At 39.0% G+C, this 15,624-nt stretch overlaps 1 protein-coding gene across 1 annotated transcript in view; it reads left to right on the top strand.

Moving 5' to 3' along the window:
• LOC118672946 (glutamyl aminopeptidase) overlaps positions 1-15,624 on the top strand; it is a 98,432-nt gene that overhangs the window by 56,672 nt on the left and 26,136 nt on the right. The window contains exon 11 of the mRNA XM_036343135.1: positions 5,348-5,427. Within this exon, the coding sequence (XP_036199028.1) occupies positions 5,348-5,427 (80 nt within the window). The remainder of the gene's footprint in view (positions 1-5,347; positions 5,428-15,624) is intronic.

The following is a 15,624-nucleotide window of genomic DNA, read 5'->3' as shown; positions in this document are numbered from 1 at the left end:
TAACTCAGGACACTGGACCCTCAGACTTTCTCTTCCACTTTCCCTTTGTCTACTGCCTTCCTTTCCTCTGTACAGAGCTCTCAGAAGTCTGTCAATGACCCAAGGCAAAAATCCAGAGGGCTTTTTCCCCCTAAAGAAATGGACTTAATCAGTGGAGAAGAGCTAAGGATTTCCCTTAGGCTGAGACATCCAGTGTAAAGCATCCCTCATTATGCCATTTGCAGGATGGATGGGTGCAGCTACCTGCACCCCTCATTCATCCACAGAGCTCGCAGCCAGACTTCTTGTTCAGTAGAGAAGACTTTCAAAAATAATACTCCCTTCTCAACAGTAGAGGGATTACATACAAAACACCAAGGATAATCAATTTAGTCCTTTCTTAAATATGAATGGACAATTAAGCCTCAAAAACCACGGGAAAAGAATCTAAAAGCATAAAAAGGTAAAATCCCATGTGAACAAATAAAACACCTGTCTCTATAAGAAACATAATTGAGGAAACAGAAAATGAACTTACAGAATAGAGAGATCAAAGAAACTATTATACCCATTAACTAAGAGCAGAATGTCTTTGAAAGGACAAACTGAGAAGACAAAAGGTCTCCGGAAGATTAAATTTTTGGTTGTAGAAAATTTATAGACCAGCTAGAAATAAATTTGGGGAATTCTCTAAAAATATAAGACAAACACACATAGAACTGGCAAATAGGAAAGAGAAGATGTGAAAAATCTAGCACCGAACTAATAGAAGTCTCACAAAAAAGAAAACAGAGAAACTTGAGTGGCAAATTATATCAAAGAAATAATGAAGAACATCAGGGTTTTGATGAAAGGCCCCATTGAGTGCATGCCTTTTTGTGTTGAGTACACACATGCCTAGCTACAACTTCAAAAAAATGTGAAAACAAGGATACATTAGTTAGTGTGGCATTAGTCTTTTTCACAGCAACCCTGAATGCAAGAAGAAAATGGAACAATCTAAAATGGTGAAGCAAAACATATTTTCAACCTTTCATTCCCTACCCAGTGAAAGTAAACCAAATGCAAAAATGCACAGTGAAGACATTTCCAGAAAGTGCTTTCCACACAGCACTTCTTTGAAAGTTACTAAGGCTACACTCCAGGGGGATTGGAGGAGAGAGAAAAAAATATGAATCCTGTATAATAAAGAGGCAATATGCAAATTGACCTTCACACCCTGGTGTCACAAGATGGCTGCCTCCACGTTGTCACAAGATGGTTACACCCCACGTCATCACAAGATGGCTGCCCCACATCATCACAAGATGGCCACCCCCACATTGTCACAAGATGGCCACCCCTACATTGTCACAAGATGGTTGGCAGGGGAGGGCAGTTGGGGTGACCAGGCCTGCAGGGGAGGGCAGTTGGGGGTGATCAGGCTGCAGGGGAGCAGTTAGGTGTCGATCATGCCGTCAGGGGAGTGGTTAGGAGCAATCAGACAGGCAGGCAGGCAAGTGTTTAGGAGCCAGCGGTCCCAGATTGTGAGAGGGATGTCCAACTGCCCCCGAGGAGTCCCAGATTGGAGAGGGTGCAGGCTGGGCTGAGGGACACCTCTCCAGTGCATGAATTTCATGCACCAGGCCTCTAGTACATCAATAAAAAAGGAAGAGATGGGATCCAGGACACAGTGCATCCAATCTAGGAAAGCCATGGAAGGAAATACAGGCCCACAGCCATCAGGGGGCTCAGCGCTGAGAGTCAGAGCAGGTGACTCCAGGAACAAGAGTGAATGGGAAGATGGAAAAACTTGAGGACTCAGTGAAGGCCCATCAGTTAGATCAACTACAAAGAGAAAAATAGATAGATAGATAGATAGATAGATAGATAGATAGATAGATAGATATAGATAGGTAGATAGATAGATAGATAGATAGATAGTTAGATAGATAAATGGCTATATGTAACAATTGTGATTGAAAAATATGAAGCAGGTGAAATAATTTCATGCTACTGATAAAGCACAATAAAAAAGGAGTCCACTTGACCTTTATATTAAGCTGTTGGGGGAAATACTATTTAAATGATTCAGAGACCATGAAATTAGACCATAGAGAAGGGAATGTAACTCCAACACACTTCTTGGCTAACAATATGAGTATAGTATAATTTCACAAATGTTATTTATTGGCTCTTAATTTTTATAATCAACCAATGGCTAACAAATATAGAGATTTTGTTATGGTGGCAGAGTAGATTGTAAATATAAATAGTCAACGTTGTCATCAGAAAATATTTGCTGCCCTAAGAAAGGAACTGGAAAGGAGAGAAAGGTAGAAGACAGTGTGGGATGCTAATTCGGTCATGTGCTGGCGCTGGCTCCCGTCCTACCTCAGTAACATCATGCTGGTAGCTTGCAATGATTGGTCATAATGCACATTAATGGAAGTCAACAAATACTATATCCTACCCACACCCACACCCGCCCCCAAGCTAGTTAATTGCCAGCATTCCACAAGATATCCTTTTCCAGTTAGGAGAGAGTGTCAATACTCATTTATGAAATAAAAATAGCAGAATGAGTATATTATTTACAAGAACAATTGTAACCTACAAAAGTCTAATAACAATAATAATTTTACTTTATTAAATTTTGACTGCTAAAAGGGGAATGGAAGACAAAGTAATATAAGTAACTAAATCACCCTCTCTTGTGGGTGAGTTAAAAAAAATAGAGGTATTGAGCCCTGGCTGGTGTGTCCCAGTGGGTTGGGCGTCATCCTGTGCACCGAAAGTTTGCTGGTTCACACTTGCATAAATACTACTTGTACAAAAGCCTTAATACTTTATCCTATTTCTGTATAACTTAATGGTTATTCTTATATATGTTTATGGAGTGTCAACCACTCCCAGCTGAAGAGAAGAAAATCAGGACCTCCGGGACTAAGAACCTCCAGCCCCCGGTGTGACCCTTTGGCATTATCACTCCAGACCCCTGTTACCCAGCTGGGCCTCTTCCTAGACTGGATCCAGCTACCTGGGAGCAGCACAGTGTGGCCCTGGTCCCCTTGGATATCGTTCCAATGTCACCCATGCTAATTTTCATTATTCCTTCTTTCAGCTTCTTAACATAGTTTGCATCCACCCCAACTCCAGTGGCCTCTCATCTCCACTGAAAAGACCTTTCACCCTCTTTCTTTCTTAATAGTCTCATTGGCCTTATTTTATAGTCACATATAAGTCACCACAGATCAATTATTCAGTAGCAATTAGGATAACAAGAGGAAGGAGAATGAGAGGGTGTGAAGTTGTGTCAGAAACTGTTTCATTTAATAACTGTAATCTCCTTTCGTTATAGTTACTGTTTTATGTCCTTGCAAATTACTTGGCCAAATTTAATACTGCTGGAGCCTTTTGATATTAAATTTTAAAAGTATTTGTCTCTTTTGAAACAGGCTTCCATTTGAAAGTTTCACAGTAATTATTGTCTCCTGTCATCTGTATCCACTGATAGGCTGAGCCTGAACTAATGGGTGGGTCAGGACGGGTGGTGGGGTAGGGAGGGCTACAGAGGACGTTCTTTCTTCTGGAAGGGATATTTAAGCTGAGTAAATGGGTGTGGAGGTTTGGCTATCAGTGATGTTCAAAACAGAAACTATTACATGTGTGAAGGCTCTGGAGTTAGAAAGGAGCACTGTAATATGCGACACTCATTTAGCATTTCCTGAGTAGTTGGCACTATTTTAAATACCTTATGGTTTATTATTATAACATGGGAAATGGGGCAGAAAATGATTCAATAATTTATGCAAGGTTACATAGCATATAAGTGATGGAGCCTTGATCTGAATGCAGGTAGTCTGGCTCCTAGAAACTGGGCAGCTGAGAGGCCCTGGGAAAAGTGGTGGAGAGGAAGGCAGAGGCCTGGCATGCAGACCACGTTACAGATTTTTGAACAATAGTGCTGAAACTCGAGGACTTTAAGGGAAGAAGTGGTGGATCACACTTACATTTTTCAAAGTTCCCGTCTGGCTGCACTTTGGAGGACAGATAAGAGGGGCAAGCGTGGGACAGGGAGGTGGTGAGGGCAATTCTGTAAAGAGATGGGAGAGACGATGGATTGGCTGCCCTGATGTTCCAAAGATTAGGCTGAGCTAAAATTCCTAAGTAAAGAATAAACAGTGTTCAGGGGATTGAGTTGGATGAATGAATCCATTTTAAAATTATGTTTACTTTGGGTATGTTTTTATTTTTTTAGAGGACAATCTCCTCTTAGAATGTTGTTCGTAGCCATGTTTCTAGAGAAATGCAGATCTCTGTAGGCCCACTCTGTGCCAGGGGCTCCGTGCTGTGAGTAGCAGGACCTGTTTTCTGGCTCCCAGTTCAGAGCTTTGGGAATGAGGTCACCCTAACAGCACAGCTAGGTGTTTACTAACGTTCAAACAGCCAAAAAAGTACTTTCTGTCCAAGGCCTGGAAGAAAACTGAGAATTATTAAATTGGCGGGGTGCTCACCTGTGGAGACCCATGCCTGGCCTCTCCTCCTGGACTCTCAGCCAGCCAGTTCTTCCAGAGTAAAGGGGGTTCAGAGAAACTGGATATGTGACTGTAATCCAAGTTTTGAAAAAGAATAGTTCTCACCAAAACAAAGGAAAATCTGAGTTCCTAGACCAAATGAGATCAGTCAGGGTGTGTCTGTGTATACTTCTTTATCTTTTGTTTATTTTGGAAAGCAAAAAATTATGATGGCAAAAACTTTTTTTTTTTTCCACCCTTTCCTCTTAATATATGAATGCATTGAAACATAGAAGTGACTTGTTATCAGGTGATAATTCAGTGACAAAAAAATCAATATAATAAAGTCTGTGATTGTGCTGTTAACTATAAACTGTTTATTTTATAGTTGCTATTTTATATTCTAGCAAATTAGATCAGACATATTTTAAACTGCTGTTTAGCCTGACCAGTGTGGCTCAGTGGTTGAGTGTCGGCCTATGAAGCAGGAGATCACGGTTCGATTCCCAGTCAGGGCACATGTCCCGGTTGCTGGCTTGATCCCCACTGTGGGGTGTGCAGGAGGCAGCCAGTCAATGATTCTGTCTCGTCACTGATGTTTCTATCTCTCCCTCTCCCTTCCTCTCTGACATCAATTCCCAAGAAGTTTTTAATTTATTGCTTGATCTCATTGGTAACCCATTAATTGTTTACTAACATGCTATTTAGCTTCCATGTATTTGAGTGTTTTTGAGTTGTTTTTTTATTGTAAGTTGATTTCTAACTTCATGCCATTGTGATCTGAGAAAATGCTTTTAAAATTATGTTTACTTTGGGTATGTTTTTATTTTTTTAGTAATAAAAGTTATTTTTTTCTTTTTAAATCGCTTTAGTTACACATGGAATATTCCAGTTAAATGGAGTGAAGATAGTGGCTCAAGTATTACATTCTACAATAGGTCAGAAACAGGAGGTAAATATCAATTGGTTTATTTTTTCTTTGGATTAATATAGCACATTAAATTAATATAAATGTAAAAAAATAACAGTAAAGATGGAACTTATGATGCAAATTTCAGCTAAAAGAGCTCTCTTAAATAATTTATTGATGAGTTCAAATTCTTATCTACAACAATGAGAACTTTTCTATCTCGAAATATTCTTTTTAATGATTTATCATGACTGACACAATAATAAATACCCATATCCAAAGAAGAAGGGTCATATACCCAACAATTGGAAGACCAATCTATAAATTTTCTTCCTTTCTTCCCTCCATTCCTCCCTCCCACCTTTCCTTCCTTCTTCCTCCTTTCCTTTTTTCTTTATATCAGATTAGTAAGCCATTGAATTTCTTAAAATGTTATGTGACAAGCCTGATTTTTAAAATGCTGTCATTAAATTAGACATATAATTTCCCCAAATCAACATATTAGAATCCCTAATTACGTAAAATTTTCTTTTACGAGCTGTGAATTGTCATCAATAGTTCAAGTCACTTTCCATCCGTCCGTCCTTCCATCCATCCATCCATCCATCCATCCATCTCCCTAAATGAATTACTTGGCATTTGCCTGTGTTAAAATTCAATTGTGACTGTTCTTCTCACTTAAATTGATTTGAAATATATTTCTGTATTCTGTCTCCATTGATTTGTCTTTTTCTTTCTTGAAAGATTTTAGTTATATAAAAACAAAGAAACTTTATCACTTGTTGTCTCCTCCAAATCATTGAAAAAATAATGATAAGGCATGTTTTAGCACCCATCCCAGAAGAATCCTGCTTTTTATACTTTTTCCACTGTACTTATTTTGTGTTTCAAAGCCATTTCTTATCTAGCACAAACCTGAAGGAGACATAGAACAGGATATATAGACTCTTCTTCACCCCATCTCACTGGGACTTGGTATCAGAATAACAAGTGGCTTCTTAAGCATAAAACTAGACCACCTATTCTTTATTTGCATATGCCTATTTGCTTTTGCAAAATATTCTAAAAATTAATTAGGTATTATTTCCCCTGGTAAGTAAAATTTTACCATATTTCCAGTAGATTATTTATAAAAACAGCTTTATTGACATATGATTCACATGCTCCACAATTCACCCATTTAAAGGGTGCAGTCCAATGGTTTTTACTACATTCTTAGATACATGTAACCATAACCAGTCAATTTTAGAGCACTTTAATCATCTCAAAAAGAAATTCCGTACTCTTTAGTTGTTAACCCTTTTATCCTCCCGTACCCCTAACCCTAAGCAACCACTAACCTATTTTGTGTCTTCATATATTTGCCTATTTTAGAGATTTCATATAAAAGGAATGACATATGTAGTTTTTGTGATCAGATCTCTTACTGTCCATAATGTTTTCAAGGTTCATCCATCTCATAGCATGTGTTAGTATTTTATTCCTTTTTATTGCCAAATTATATTCATGTGATATCACTATACCTTTTATATATCTACCAATCAGTTGATGGGCATTTGGATTGTTGCTACCTTGGGCCATTATGAACAACGCTGCTATAAACATTTGTGTGAACATGATAGGTTATTTTCAACTTTGGCGTTTTTTTCTTTCATTGTAAGTTCTTTTGTGATTTTTTTTTGCTTTAAGTATAATCTCAACCAGCTTTGCAATTGTTGAACTAAGATCCCTTTTAGTAGCTTTTACAACAAAACTTTCTTTTGGTCATTTATGCTAACAATTACTTTAGTTATTGTGGTCAGCAGTTCTCTTGAATTCCTCCAGAATTTCCAGATCAATGCCGCTTTGTCTTGGTATTTAATGATTATGTTGTGTTTGAGTACCAATGTTCATTTTTTCTAAATTGTCTTCTGACCATTTCCTTTCTCATAAGCACGTTTGCCAAAGGAAAATGAAGAATAAAAACAACAACAAGAACAACAAAAAACCCTTTAAAAATGTGTAATAGCATTGATTAAAGGCAGAGTGAGGCTAGGGTTCCATTGGGAAGTTTTCAATGGACTTGGTTTAACTATTGCTACATATTATCCTCACCAATCACCGTTGGTTAATTGAGGGTTGCAGAAATGTCTTGGAAGCTGCTTGAGTACCTGTTTACAAATTTAACAGCATGGATAATTCATCTACACTGACACAATTTACCCATCATGTTTACAGAGTGAATTTTCACACAGGTGAATTTTTCAGATAACTAAAGCTTACTCAAGTGATTCATAAAATTTCAAGAGTTAACAACAATAAACACTTTTGTATGTATTATATGCATATTAGAAAGGATATTTGAGTGATGAATTTTATCTTTAATTACTTAATTAGTTAGTTATTTCAAGTAAGTATTTACTGAGGACAACTTAGTGCCAGCCACAGGGGTAGACATGGAGACAGTACTGAAGGGGAAAAGCACAATCCTCAGCCTGTGGCACTTACTGTCTAGGGAGGGAGTGGACAGGTCAGTAGGCAAATAGAATATTGTGTCACAAGTGCCTCCTGTGGTCATAGCCAGGGGCGCTCACTGGAGAGGCACTGGGCCAGATTTGGGGGTTCTGGAAAGGTTACTAGAGAAAAAGACATCCAGCGTGGCTCAGTGGTTGAGTGTCAACATATGAACCAGGAAGTCACAGTTCAATTCCATGTTAAGGCATAGGGAATTCCCTGCCCGGGTTGTGGGCTGGATCCCAGTGTGGGGCGTGCAGGAGGCAGCCAATCAATGGTTTTCTCTCATCATTGATGTTTCTGTCTCTCTTTCTCCCCCTCCTTTCCTCTCTCTGAGATCAGTAAAAACATATTTTTTTTTAAAAAAAAAAGACATCTAGGCTTAGAGTTAGGGGAGCTTTTAACTGGGTGATAGGTTTGACCAAGGGTGGACAGGAATTGTGCCCTGGACAGAAAATGCTAGTATGGAGGTGAGAGAGCAGAGAGGGCTCTCAGAGCAATTCTGTCCTCCTGTCATTACAGTTAGCACTTTCTTGTGTTGTTGTTTTGTTTGTATTTTTTGTTTTGTTTTGTTTTGCTATAGCTATTGACTTATCTGTCTCTCCCCTTCCCATAGAATATTCTTCTAGGAAATGGAGCTTGTGTGTGTGTGTGTGTGTGTGTGTGTGTGTGTGTGTGTTCTATATCTCCAGCAGGTACCTAGTAGTGGTTTATTGAGTGAATCAGTGAATCAATCAATGAATTAATAAGCACTAATGTCCACAGAGCTTTGATGACAAAACCTATTTTTATCTGAACTTCAATCATAACCGGTCACTTGGCCAGAAGCAAACTAGACATCTCTTCCTACTTCAAAGTGCCGGCTCCATTCTTAGGCTATGCACTAAGTTCCTGTTTCCTGTTTAGGGACTTTTTCGGCTCTCAGCTCAGAGCAGAGAGGAGATCAAGTCCTGAGTGTGCTGAATGGGTAATCAGCTCAGGTTACAGCCCTATCTCCCTCCTCTAGGTTTCTGTGATGAGTCATCAGTCAGAAATTTCCCAGGCTAGAGTGGGACTTCCCCCAGAGCCTTTTATTTACATTTGTGTTTTACATAGTATTTTCAACATTAAAAATAAACTTGCAATATATAACAAAAGAAGGGAGCCTCTATCACGGAAGCTTTTCTGGTTACTCTAACCTGCCCCGAAAAATGTCTCTTCCTGCCTTCTATCGTGTATTTTATGCTGTCAGTTTTATTAATCCTTATTCGTAGTCTTATTACTTTATATTTTAAACAACGTAATTATTGTTTAAGTGGTGTATGTTGGCTTTTTCTTTTTAAGTAAATTACAAGCTCCTTAAAGATACAAACTACACGTCATGCTTCTTGTCCCTTGCCCACCCTATTACCAGCAAGGGGCTATGCAAGCTATGCAAGCGCTAACACTTACTAAGAGTTGAGTAAGTCACTGCATAGTGAAGGCTTGTCTGCCCCCGTACTGCTGTGCTTTTAGTCATTACCTGTGGAGGCTTTATGCTTCTGTCTTTAGTAGCTCCTATTTTGACTTTTGTAAGTGCATCTACATTTAGTGGTCTGTCACCTTTTTGTTTCTAATCTGCTGCTTTCTAACTTCTAGAAGAATTGAAGCCTATCACATGAATCAGATCATCCATCTTGTTAAAACATAATACTTTAAAATAGGCATTCCTAAACACATAGGGTCTAGGAAGGGATCTAGACCAGTGATGGCGAACCTATGACACGCGTGTCAGAGGTGACACGCGAACTCATTTTTTTGGTTGATTTTTCTTTGTTAAATGGCGTTTAAATATATAAAATAAATATAAAAAATATAAGTCTTTGTTTTACTATGGTTGCAAATATCAAAAAATGTCTATATGTGACATAGCACCAGAGTTAAGTTAGGGTTTTTCAAAATGCTGATGTGCCGAGCTCAAAAGGTTCGCCATCACTGGTCTAGGGCATAATCCTTCATCATGACCTGTGATGACTGTCCATAACTCTTTCAAGTTTGAGAATCCATTCTGGATGGTTTAAGTCACCAAATTATGACTGTCATATAAATAGGATATTACTAAAATTTGATAGTAGTTATATTTAAATATTTCATCTCAAAATAATGATGGGAATATATATATATTTTTTAATTAAATCTTTATTGTTCAGATTATTACATTTGTTCCTCTTTTTTCCTCCCATAACTCCCCTCCTCCCAGTTCCTGCCCCACCATCCGCCCTCACTCCCCACCCACTGTCCTCATCGATAGGTGCACAATTTTTGTCCAATCTCTTCCCGCATTTCCCACACCCCTTTACCCCCCAAGAATAGTCCATTCCCTTTCTATGTCCCTGATTCTATTATGATCACCAGTTTATTCACTTGATTCTTAGATTCGCTTGTTGATAGATGCATGTTTGTTGTTCATAATTTGTATCTTTACCTTTTTCTTCTTCTTCCTATTCTTAAAGGATACCTTTCAGCATTTCATATAATACTGGTTTGGTGGTGATGAACTCCTTTAGCTTTTCCTTATCTGTGAAGCTCTTTATCTGACCTTCACTTCTGAATGATAGCTTTGCTGGATAAAGTAATCTTGGTTGTAGGTTCTTGGTATTCATCACTTTGAATATTTCTTACCATTCCCTTCTGGCCTGCAAAGTTTCTGTTGAGAAATCAGCTGACAGTCGTATGGGTATTCCCTTGTAGGTAACTGAGTTTCTTTCTCTTGCTGCTTTTAAGATTCTCTCTTTGTCTTTTGCTCTTGGCATTTTAATTATGATGTGTCTTGGTGTGGTCCTCTTTGGATTCCTTTTGTTTGGGGTTCTCCGTGCTTCCTGGACTTGTAAGTCTATTTCTTTCACCAGGTGGGGGAAGTTTTCTGTCATTATTTCTTCAAATAGGTTTTCAATATCTTGCTCTCTCTCATCTTCTGGCACCCCTATAATTCTGATGTTTGTACGCTTGAAGTTGTCCCAGAGGCTCCTTACACTATCTTCATATTTTCGGATTCTTTTTTCATTTTGCTTTTCCGGTTGGGTGTTTTTAGCTTCTTCGCATTTCAAATCTTTGCCTTGATTCTTGTGCTCCTCTGGTCTGCTGTTGGGAGTCTGTATAATATTCGTTATTTCAGTCCGTGTATGTTTAATTTCTAGTTGGTTCTTTATCATAACATCGAGGGTCTCATTGGATTTGTTGAGGATCTCAATAACTTTATCGGCGGCTTCTAGACAGTTCTTGAGAGACCTTAAAAGTGTGGTTCTGAACTGAATATCCTCCATTGACAGTTTTGTCCTGTTTCTTTGTCTCCGCGTTTTTTATGCTTTCTTGGTGCACCCCCTAGTGGTCTTTGTGTGCAGTCCTCCTGTAGTTAAGCCTTGATTGTTGTAGTTAATACTAGGGGGATTTGACCTCCAGGCCAGCTGTCTGTGAGAATCAGCTGTGTCTGCAGTGGGACAACTTCTGTCCTCTAGGGAGGTGCTAATCTAGCCTTTGCCTGAGGCTATCTAGCAAATGGCTCTGTGCAGGGCTTGGGTGGGGCGGGTGGGTCGCTCAGGCTCGGGATCAACAGGGTGGGCCGGAGAGAGCAGTTATGGCGGCTCTCAGTTCCGTCCTTAGGGGCTCTGCCTCACAGAGTCCCAGCAACCGCTGCAAACCTCAGAGAGAAAGCTGCCTTCCAGTTCCGACTGAAGCCAGACAGTTCCGCTTCTCCCGTTTGAGTCTGGGTCCCTAGAGACTCGCCTGGATCTGGAGCTCAGAATCTGAGACTCCCTCCCGATTGAAAGCACCAACCGCGCTCTCCGCCGCCAGCCCGCTCTGTGCGCACTCCGCACCTGAGTATTTCACTTCAGCACTGCGCCTCCTCTGAGTCTGGGTATGATATTCTCTTTCCTCCTAGTTGTAGAATTTCCACTCAGCCAGCCTTCCTGTGGTTCTGGATGATGTCCGTTCCATCTTTTAGGTGTATTTTGATTTGGTTGTTCAAGGCAGCAATCTCCGGCGTTAACCTATGCTGCCATCTTGGTTCTCCTTGGGAATATATTTTTAAATTTAATAGCAAAGAGCGAACAAGAGACTTTCTTTTCTTTTCTTTTTTTTTTAATCCTCACCATAGGATATTTTTCCATTGTTTTTTTGAGAGAGTGGAAGAGAGAGGGAAAGACAGAGAGAAATATCGATGTGAGAGGAACACATTGATTGGTTGCCTCCTGCACGAGCCCTGACCAGGGCCCAGACCTGGGAGGAGCCTGCAACCAAGGCTCCTGTCCTTGACGGCAATTGAACCCGGGACCCTTCCACTGAGCCAAACCAGCTAGGGCAGGAGACTTTCTTTATTCTTTCAAGTTGAGCCTCATGGAGTGTTTGAAACTTGATTGGAGCATTAATGCTTCATTGTTGCAGGTTCAGAAGCTCAGTTTCATTTCAGCCCTTGTCAACAAAGTCTTGGAAGATTTATTCACATAAGTCAAGTATATGAGAGTTCTATTTGTTAATTTATAGAACTAAAGATATACTTGCCAAAGTGAACCAGAATACTCCTGTCAGGCAATTAGGTTATCTCTTCCAGGAAAAAAGTTCACTTAATTAGGGTCAAGAGAGAACTAAGATAAATAAATTATTTTATTTAATTATTATTTCAATGATTCTTTATTGTTGAAAGTATTACATATGTCTTCTTTTTTCCTCCCATTGACCCCCTTCAGACTGCCCCCGCCCTCCCCAAACCCCACCACCCCATTGTCTGTGTCCATGGGCCATACATATATGCATACAAGGTTCATGGTTGATTACCTCCCACCCATGGGTTAATCTTCAACCCTCCCCCAAGATTCTGCACTCTGTTTCATACTTTGAGTCTCTGGATCCACTCTGTTCATACATTTATTTTGTTACTTAGATTCCATGGATACTTGTTTTTCTCTGGCTGACTTATTTCACTTAGCATGATATTCTCTAGGTCCCTCCATGCTGTCTCAAAGGGTAAGAGATTTTTTTTTTTTACTGCTGCATAGTATTCCATGATATAAATATACCAGCGCTTTTTTATCCACTCATGTACTGATGGGCACTTGGACTGTTTCCAGACCTTAACTATTATAAATTGTGCTGCTGTGAACATAAGGGTGCATATATTCTTTCTGATTGCTATTTTGGGTTTCTTAGGATATATTCCTAGAAGTGGAATCACTGGGTCAGATGGCAGTTCCATGTTTAAGTTTTTGAGGAAACTCCATACTGTTTTCCACAGTGGCTGCACCAGTCTGCATCCCCACCAGCAGTGCACGAGGGTCCCCTTTTCTCCACATCCTCGCCAGCACTTGTCATTTGTGGATTTGTTGATGGTAGCCATTCTGAGAAGTGTGAGATGGTATCTCATTGTCATTTTGATTTGCATCTCTTGGATGATTAGTGACTTGAGCATTTTTTCATGTCTCTTGGCTTTCTGTACGTCCTCCTTGGAGAAGTGTTGATAAATTATTTGCGAGATTTCAAGTTGTGATAGTCTTACATGTTGCATTTAACAGAGGAGTCTAATTATGGCATTTAAAGGCTATTAGTAGTGACTCTGCAATAAAAATTTCTTATTCATGCAATAGTCAATTTCTTGACCTGCCATCTCTCCTAGGTGGCTCTCCCCCAAATAATGACTTAGAAATTGTTTTCTTTCTTCTTATGGCTCCACTGCTCTCCCCCACTCCTCACCCCCCATCTTGGACTTACCTGCTGTATCTTTTGCATTTGGCCAGATGACAGAGCAAGATAATGGGAGGACCTGGTCTAGGAGAGGAGCATTTATTACTTTTGCCCACATTTATGCCAGTTTTCAATCATATATTGCCACCTAACTGCAAAGGAGGCTAATAAGTATTGTGTAGCTGTGTACCCAGGAGGAAAAGGGAACAGTGTGCTAGGTAACTAACAGGTCTTTGCCACATACTGTTCTCTATAGGAACAGCTATGTCAAAAGACTTGGAACATATATACCAGCTCACTTGGGCACCTGCTTCCCTGGGCTGACTGGAGACACATTGACAGATCTTCACAATCTAACTCTTTTTTGCAATTATGTCTTCCTCATCATCAAAACCACTGCCAGTGATAATCCTTTATCATCCTAGTCAGGTTGCATTTTTCCAGATTCCTGCTTATTATATAATACATATTAATACTACACCTTTCTTTTCTGGGACATTCTCTAGGCCATGTGCTGAAATTCGGAAGGGACACAATCAACACTTTCTCGAATAAGTAACTTGTTGAAAACTTTACCACAAAGGGATAAGTAGTCCATTTTACAATGTTTCATGTTAGTCTTAGTTCCAGAGATTGAAATTTTCTTCTTGACCCCAAATCCTGATAGTGCATTGTACTCAAACTTTTTAGCTTTCTAGTATAATTTTTGTGTCATTAGTCAAAAGCACTACCCTTGTATCTTTCAGCTTTTTTACTATTAAGTGATACACAAAATTTAATAAGATATACCGTCATTTTACACTAAAAAATAATTCACATGAGTATTGAAACACAGCATTTTTATCACACACAAAAAAATGTTTCTTTTTCTGGGATCTTAGGCTATTACAAGCTGTCTAGTTGTCTAAAGTTTATTATAATTATTCCTATAAAATAGTACATGAAAAAAATTTTATGTGTGCCCTGTTATTGAAATCTACTTGGGTTGAAATTAAATAACCTCTGCATGAAATTTTTAAAAGATAATTATTCATCTCCTACTAGTATACCACCTAGAAAAATAATAGAAGAAAAGAATAACGAATTTATAGAAAAAACAAGTACCTAGAAATAATTCATTCAACACTTTTGTGCATAAAATTAGCAAGGAACAAAACAAAGTAATTCATAACCCGAGGGATAGAGTATGTGACCATTAAATTCACATTTTCATGCATATAAAACAATTACATTACAGGTGTTCACAATATCATTTCAAATGAAAAAGATTACTAGTCATAAAAACAGTAAGGTTCTATTGTGATGTGTATTGTGTGTTTGTATGTGCATGTATCTGAAAGATGCACACACACACACACACACACACAAGATAAAAACATAATGTAACATGTATGCCATCTGGAATAAGGATCAGTATTTTACATCTAATTATTCATTATGTCACTAAACAACCCAATAGCATTTTGCTGTTGACAACTTCTGCAAGAAGCATGAACTACTTGCTTCTTGCAGAAGTCTCTAACTACTAATTTCTTGGATCTCAGCTTCCTCATCTATAAAGCGAGAAAAATCACAGTAACTTTAGACAGGCTTAACTAGGTATATATAAAGCACACTAAAATACTGCAGCATTTAGTTGGATTGCCAGGAACTTTTCAATGTTATTTATATTTGCTTTGCTATTTATATAACCGGAGGCATATCCCCTTTCATAATAATGGGAGAGCTACCATCTGTTGGACATAGTACTGTATGGCCAACACTTTACTATGTTATCTTATTTAATCTTCACAACAGGCTTGTGAGGGAATTTTATCCCTGTTTCCCTCGTGGTGAACTGGGACACAGAGAGGTCAAGTGATTTGGCCAAGATCAAACAGCTAGTAAGTCACAGAGTAAGGACTTTATCCTTGATCTGTCAGACTCGTTAAGCCCATGCTCTTTCTCCTGTAACACATGGCTCTGTGCTTAGCAAGAGGCTCTCCTCCTGATACAAACATTCAAAGTGTGCAGTTGCCAAAAGATTAACTTCCTTTTAACAACTTGTCCATG

This window comes from Myotis myotis, unplaced genomic scaffold (genome assembly GCF_014108235.1).
Source record: "Myotis myotis isolate mMyoMyo1 unplaced genomic scaffold, mMyoMyo1.p scaffold_m19_p_1, whole genome shotgun sequence".
Taxonomy (NCBI): Eukaryota; Metazoa; Chordata; class Mammalia; order Chiroptera; family Vespertilionidae; genus Myotis; species Myotis myotis.
The sequence above is the reverse complement of the archived record's forward strand: the minus strand, read 5'-3'. Positions and strand labels throughout refer to the sequence as shown.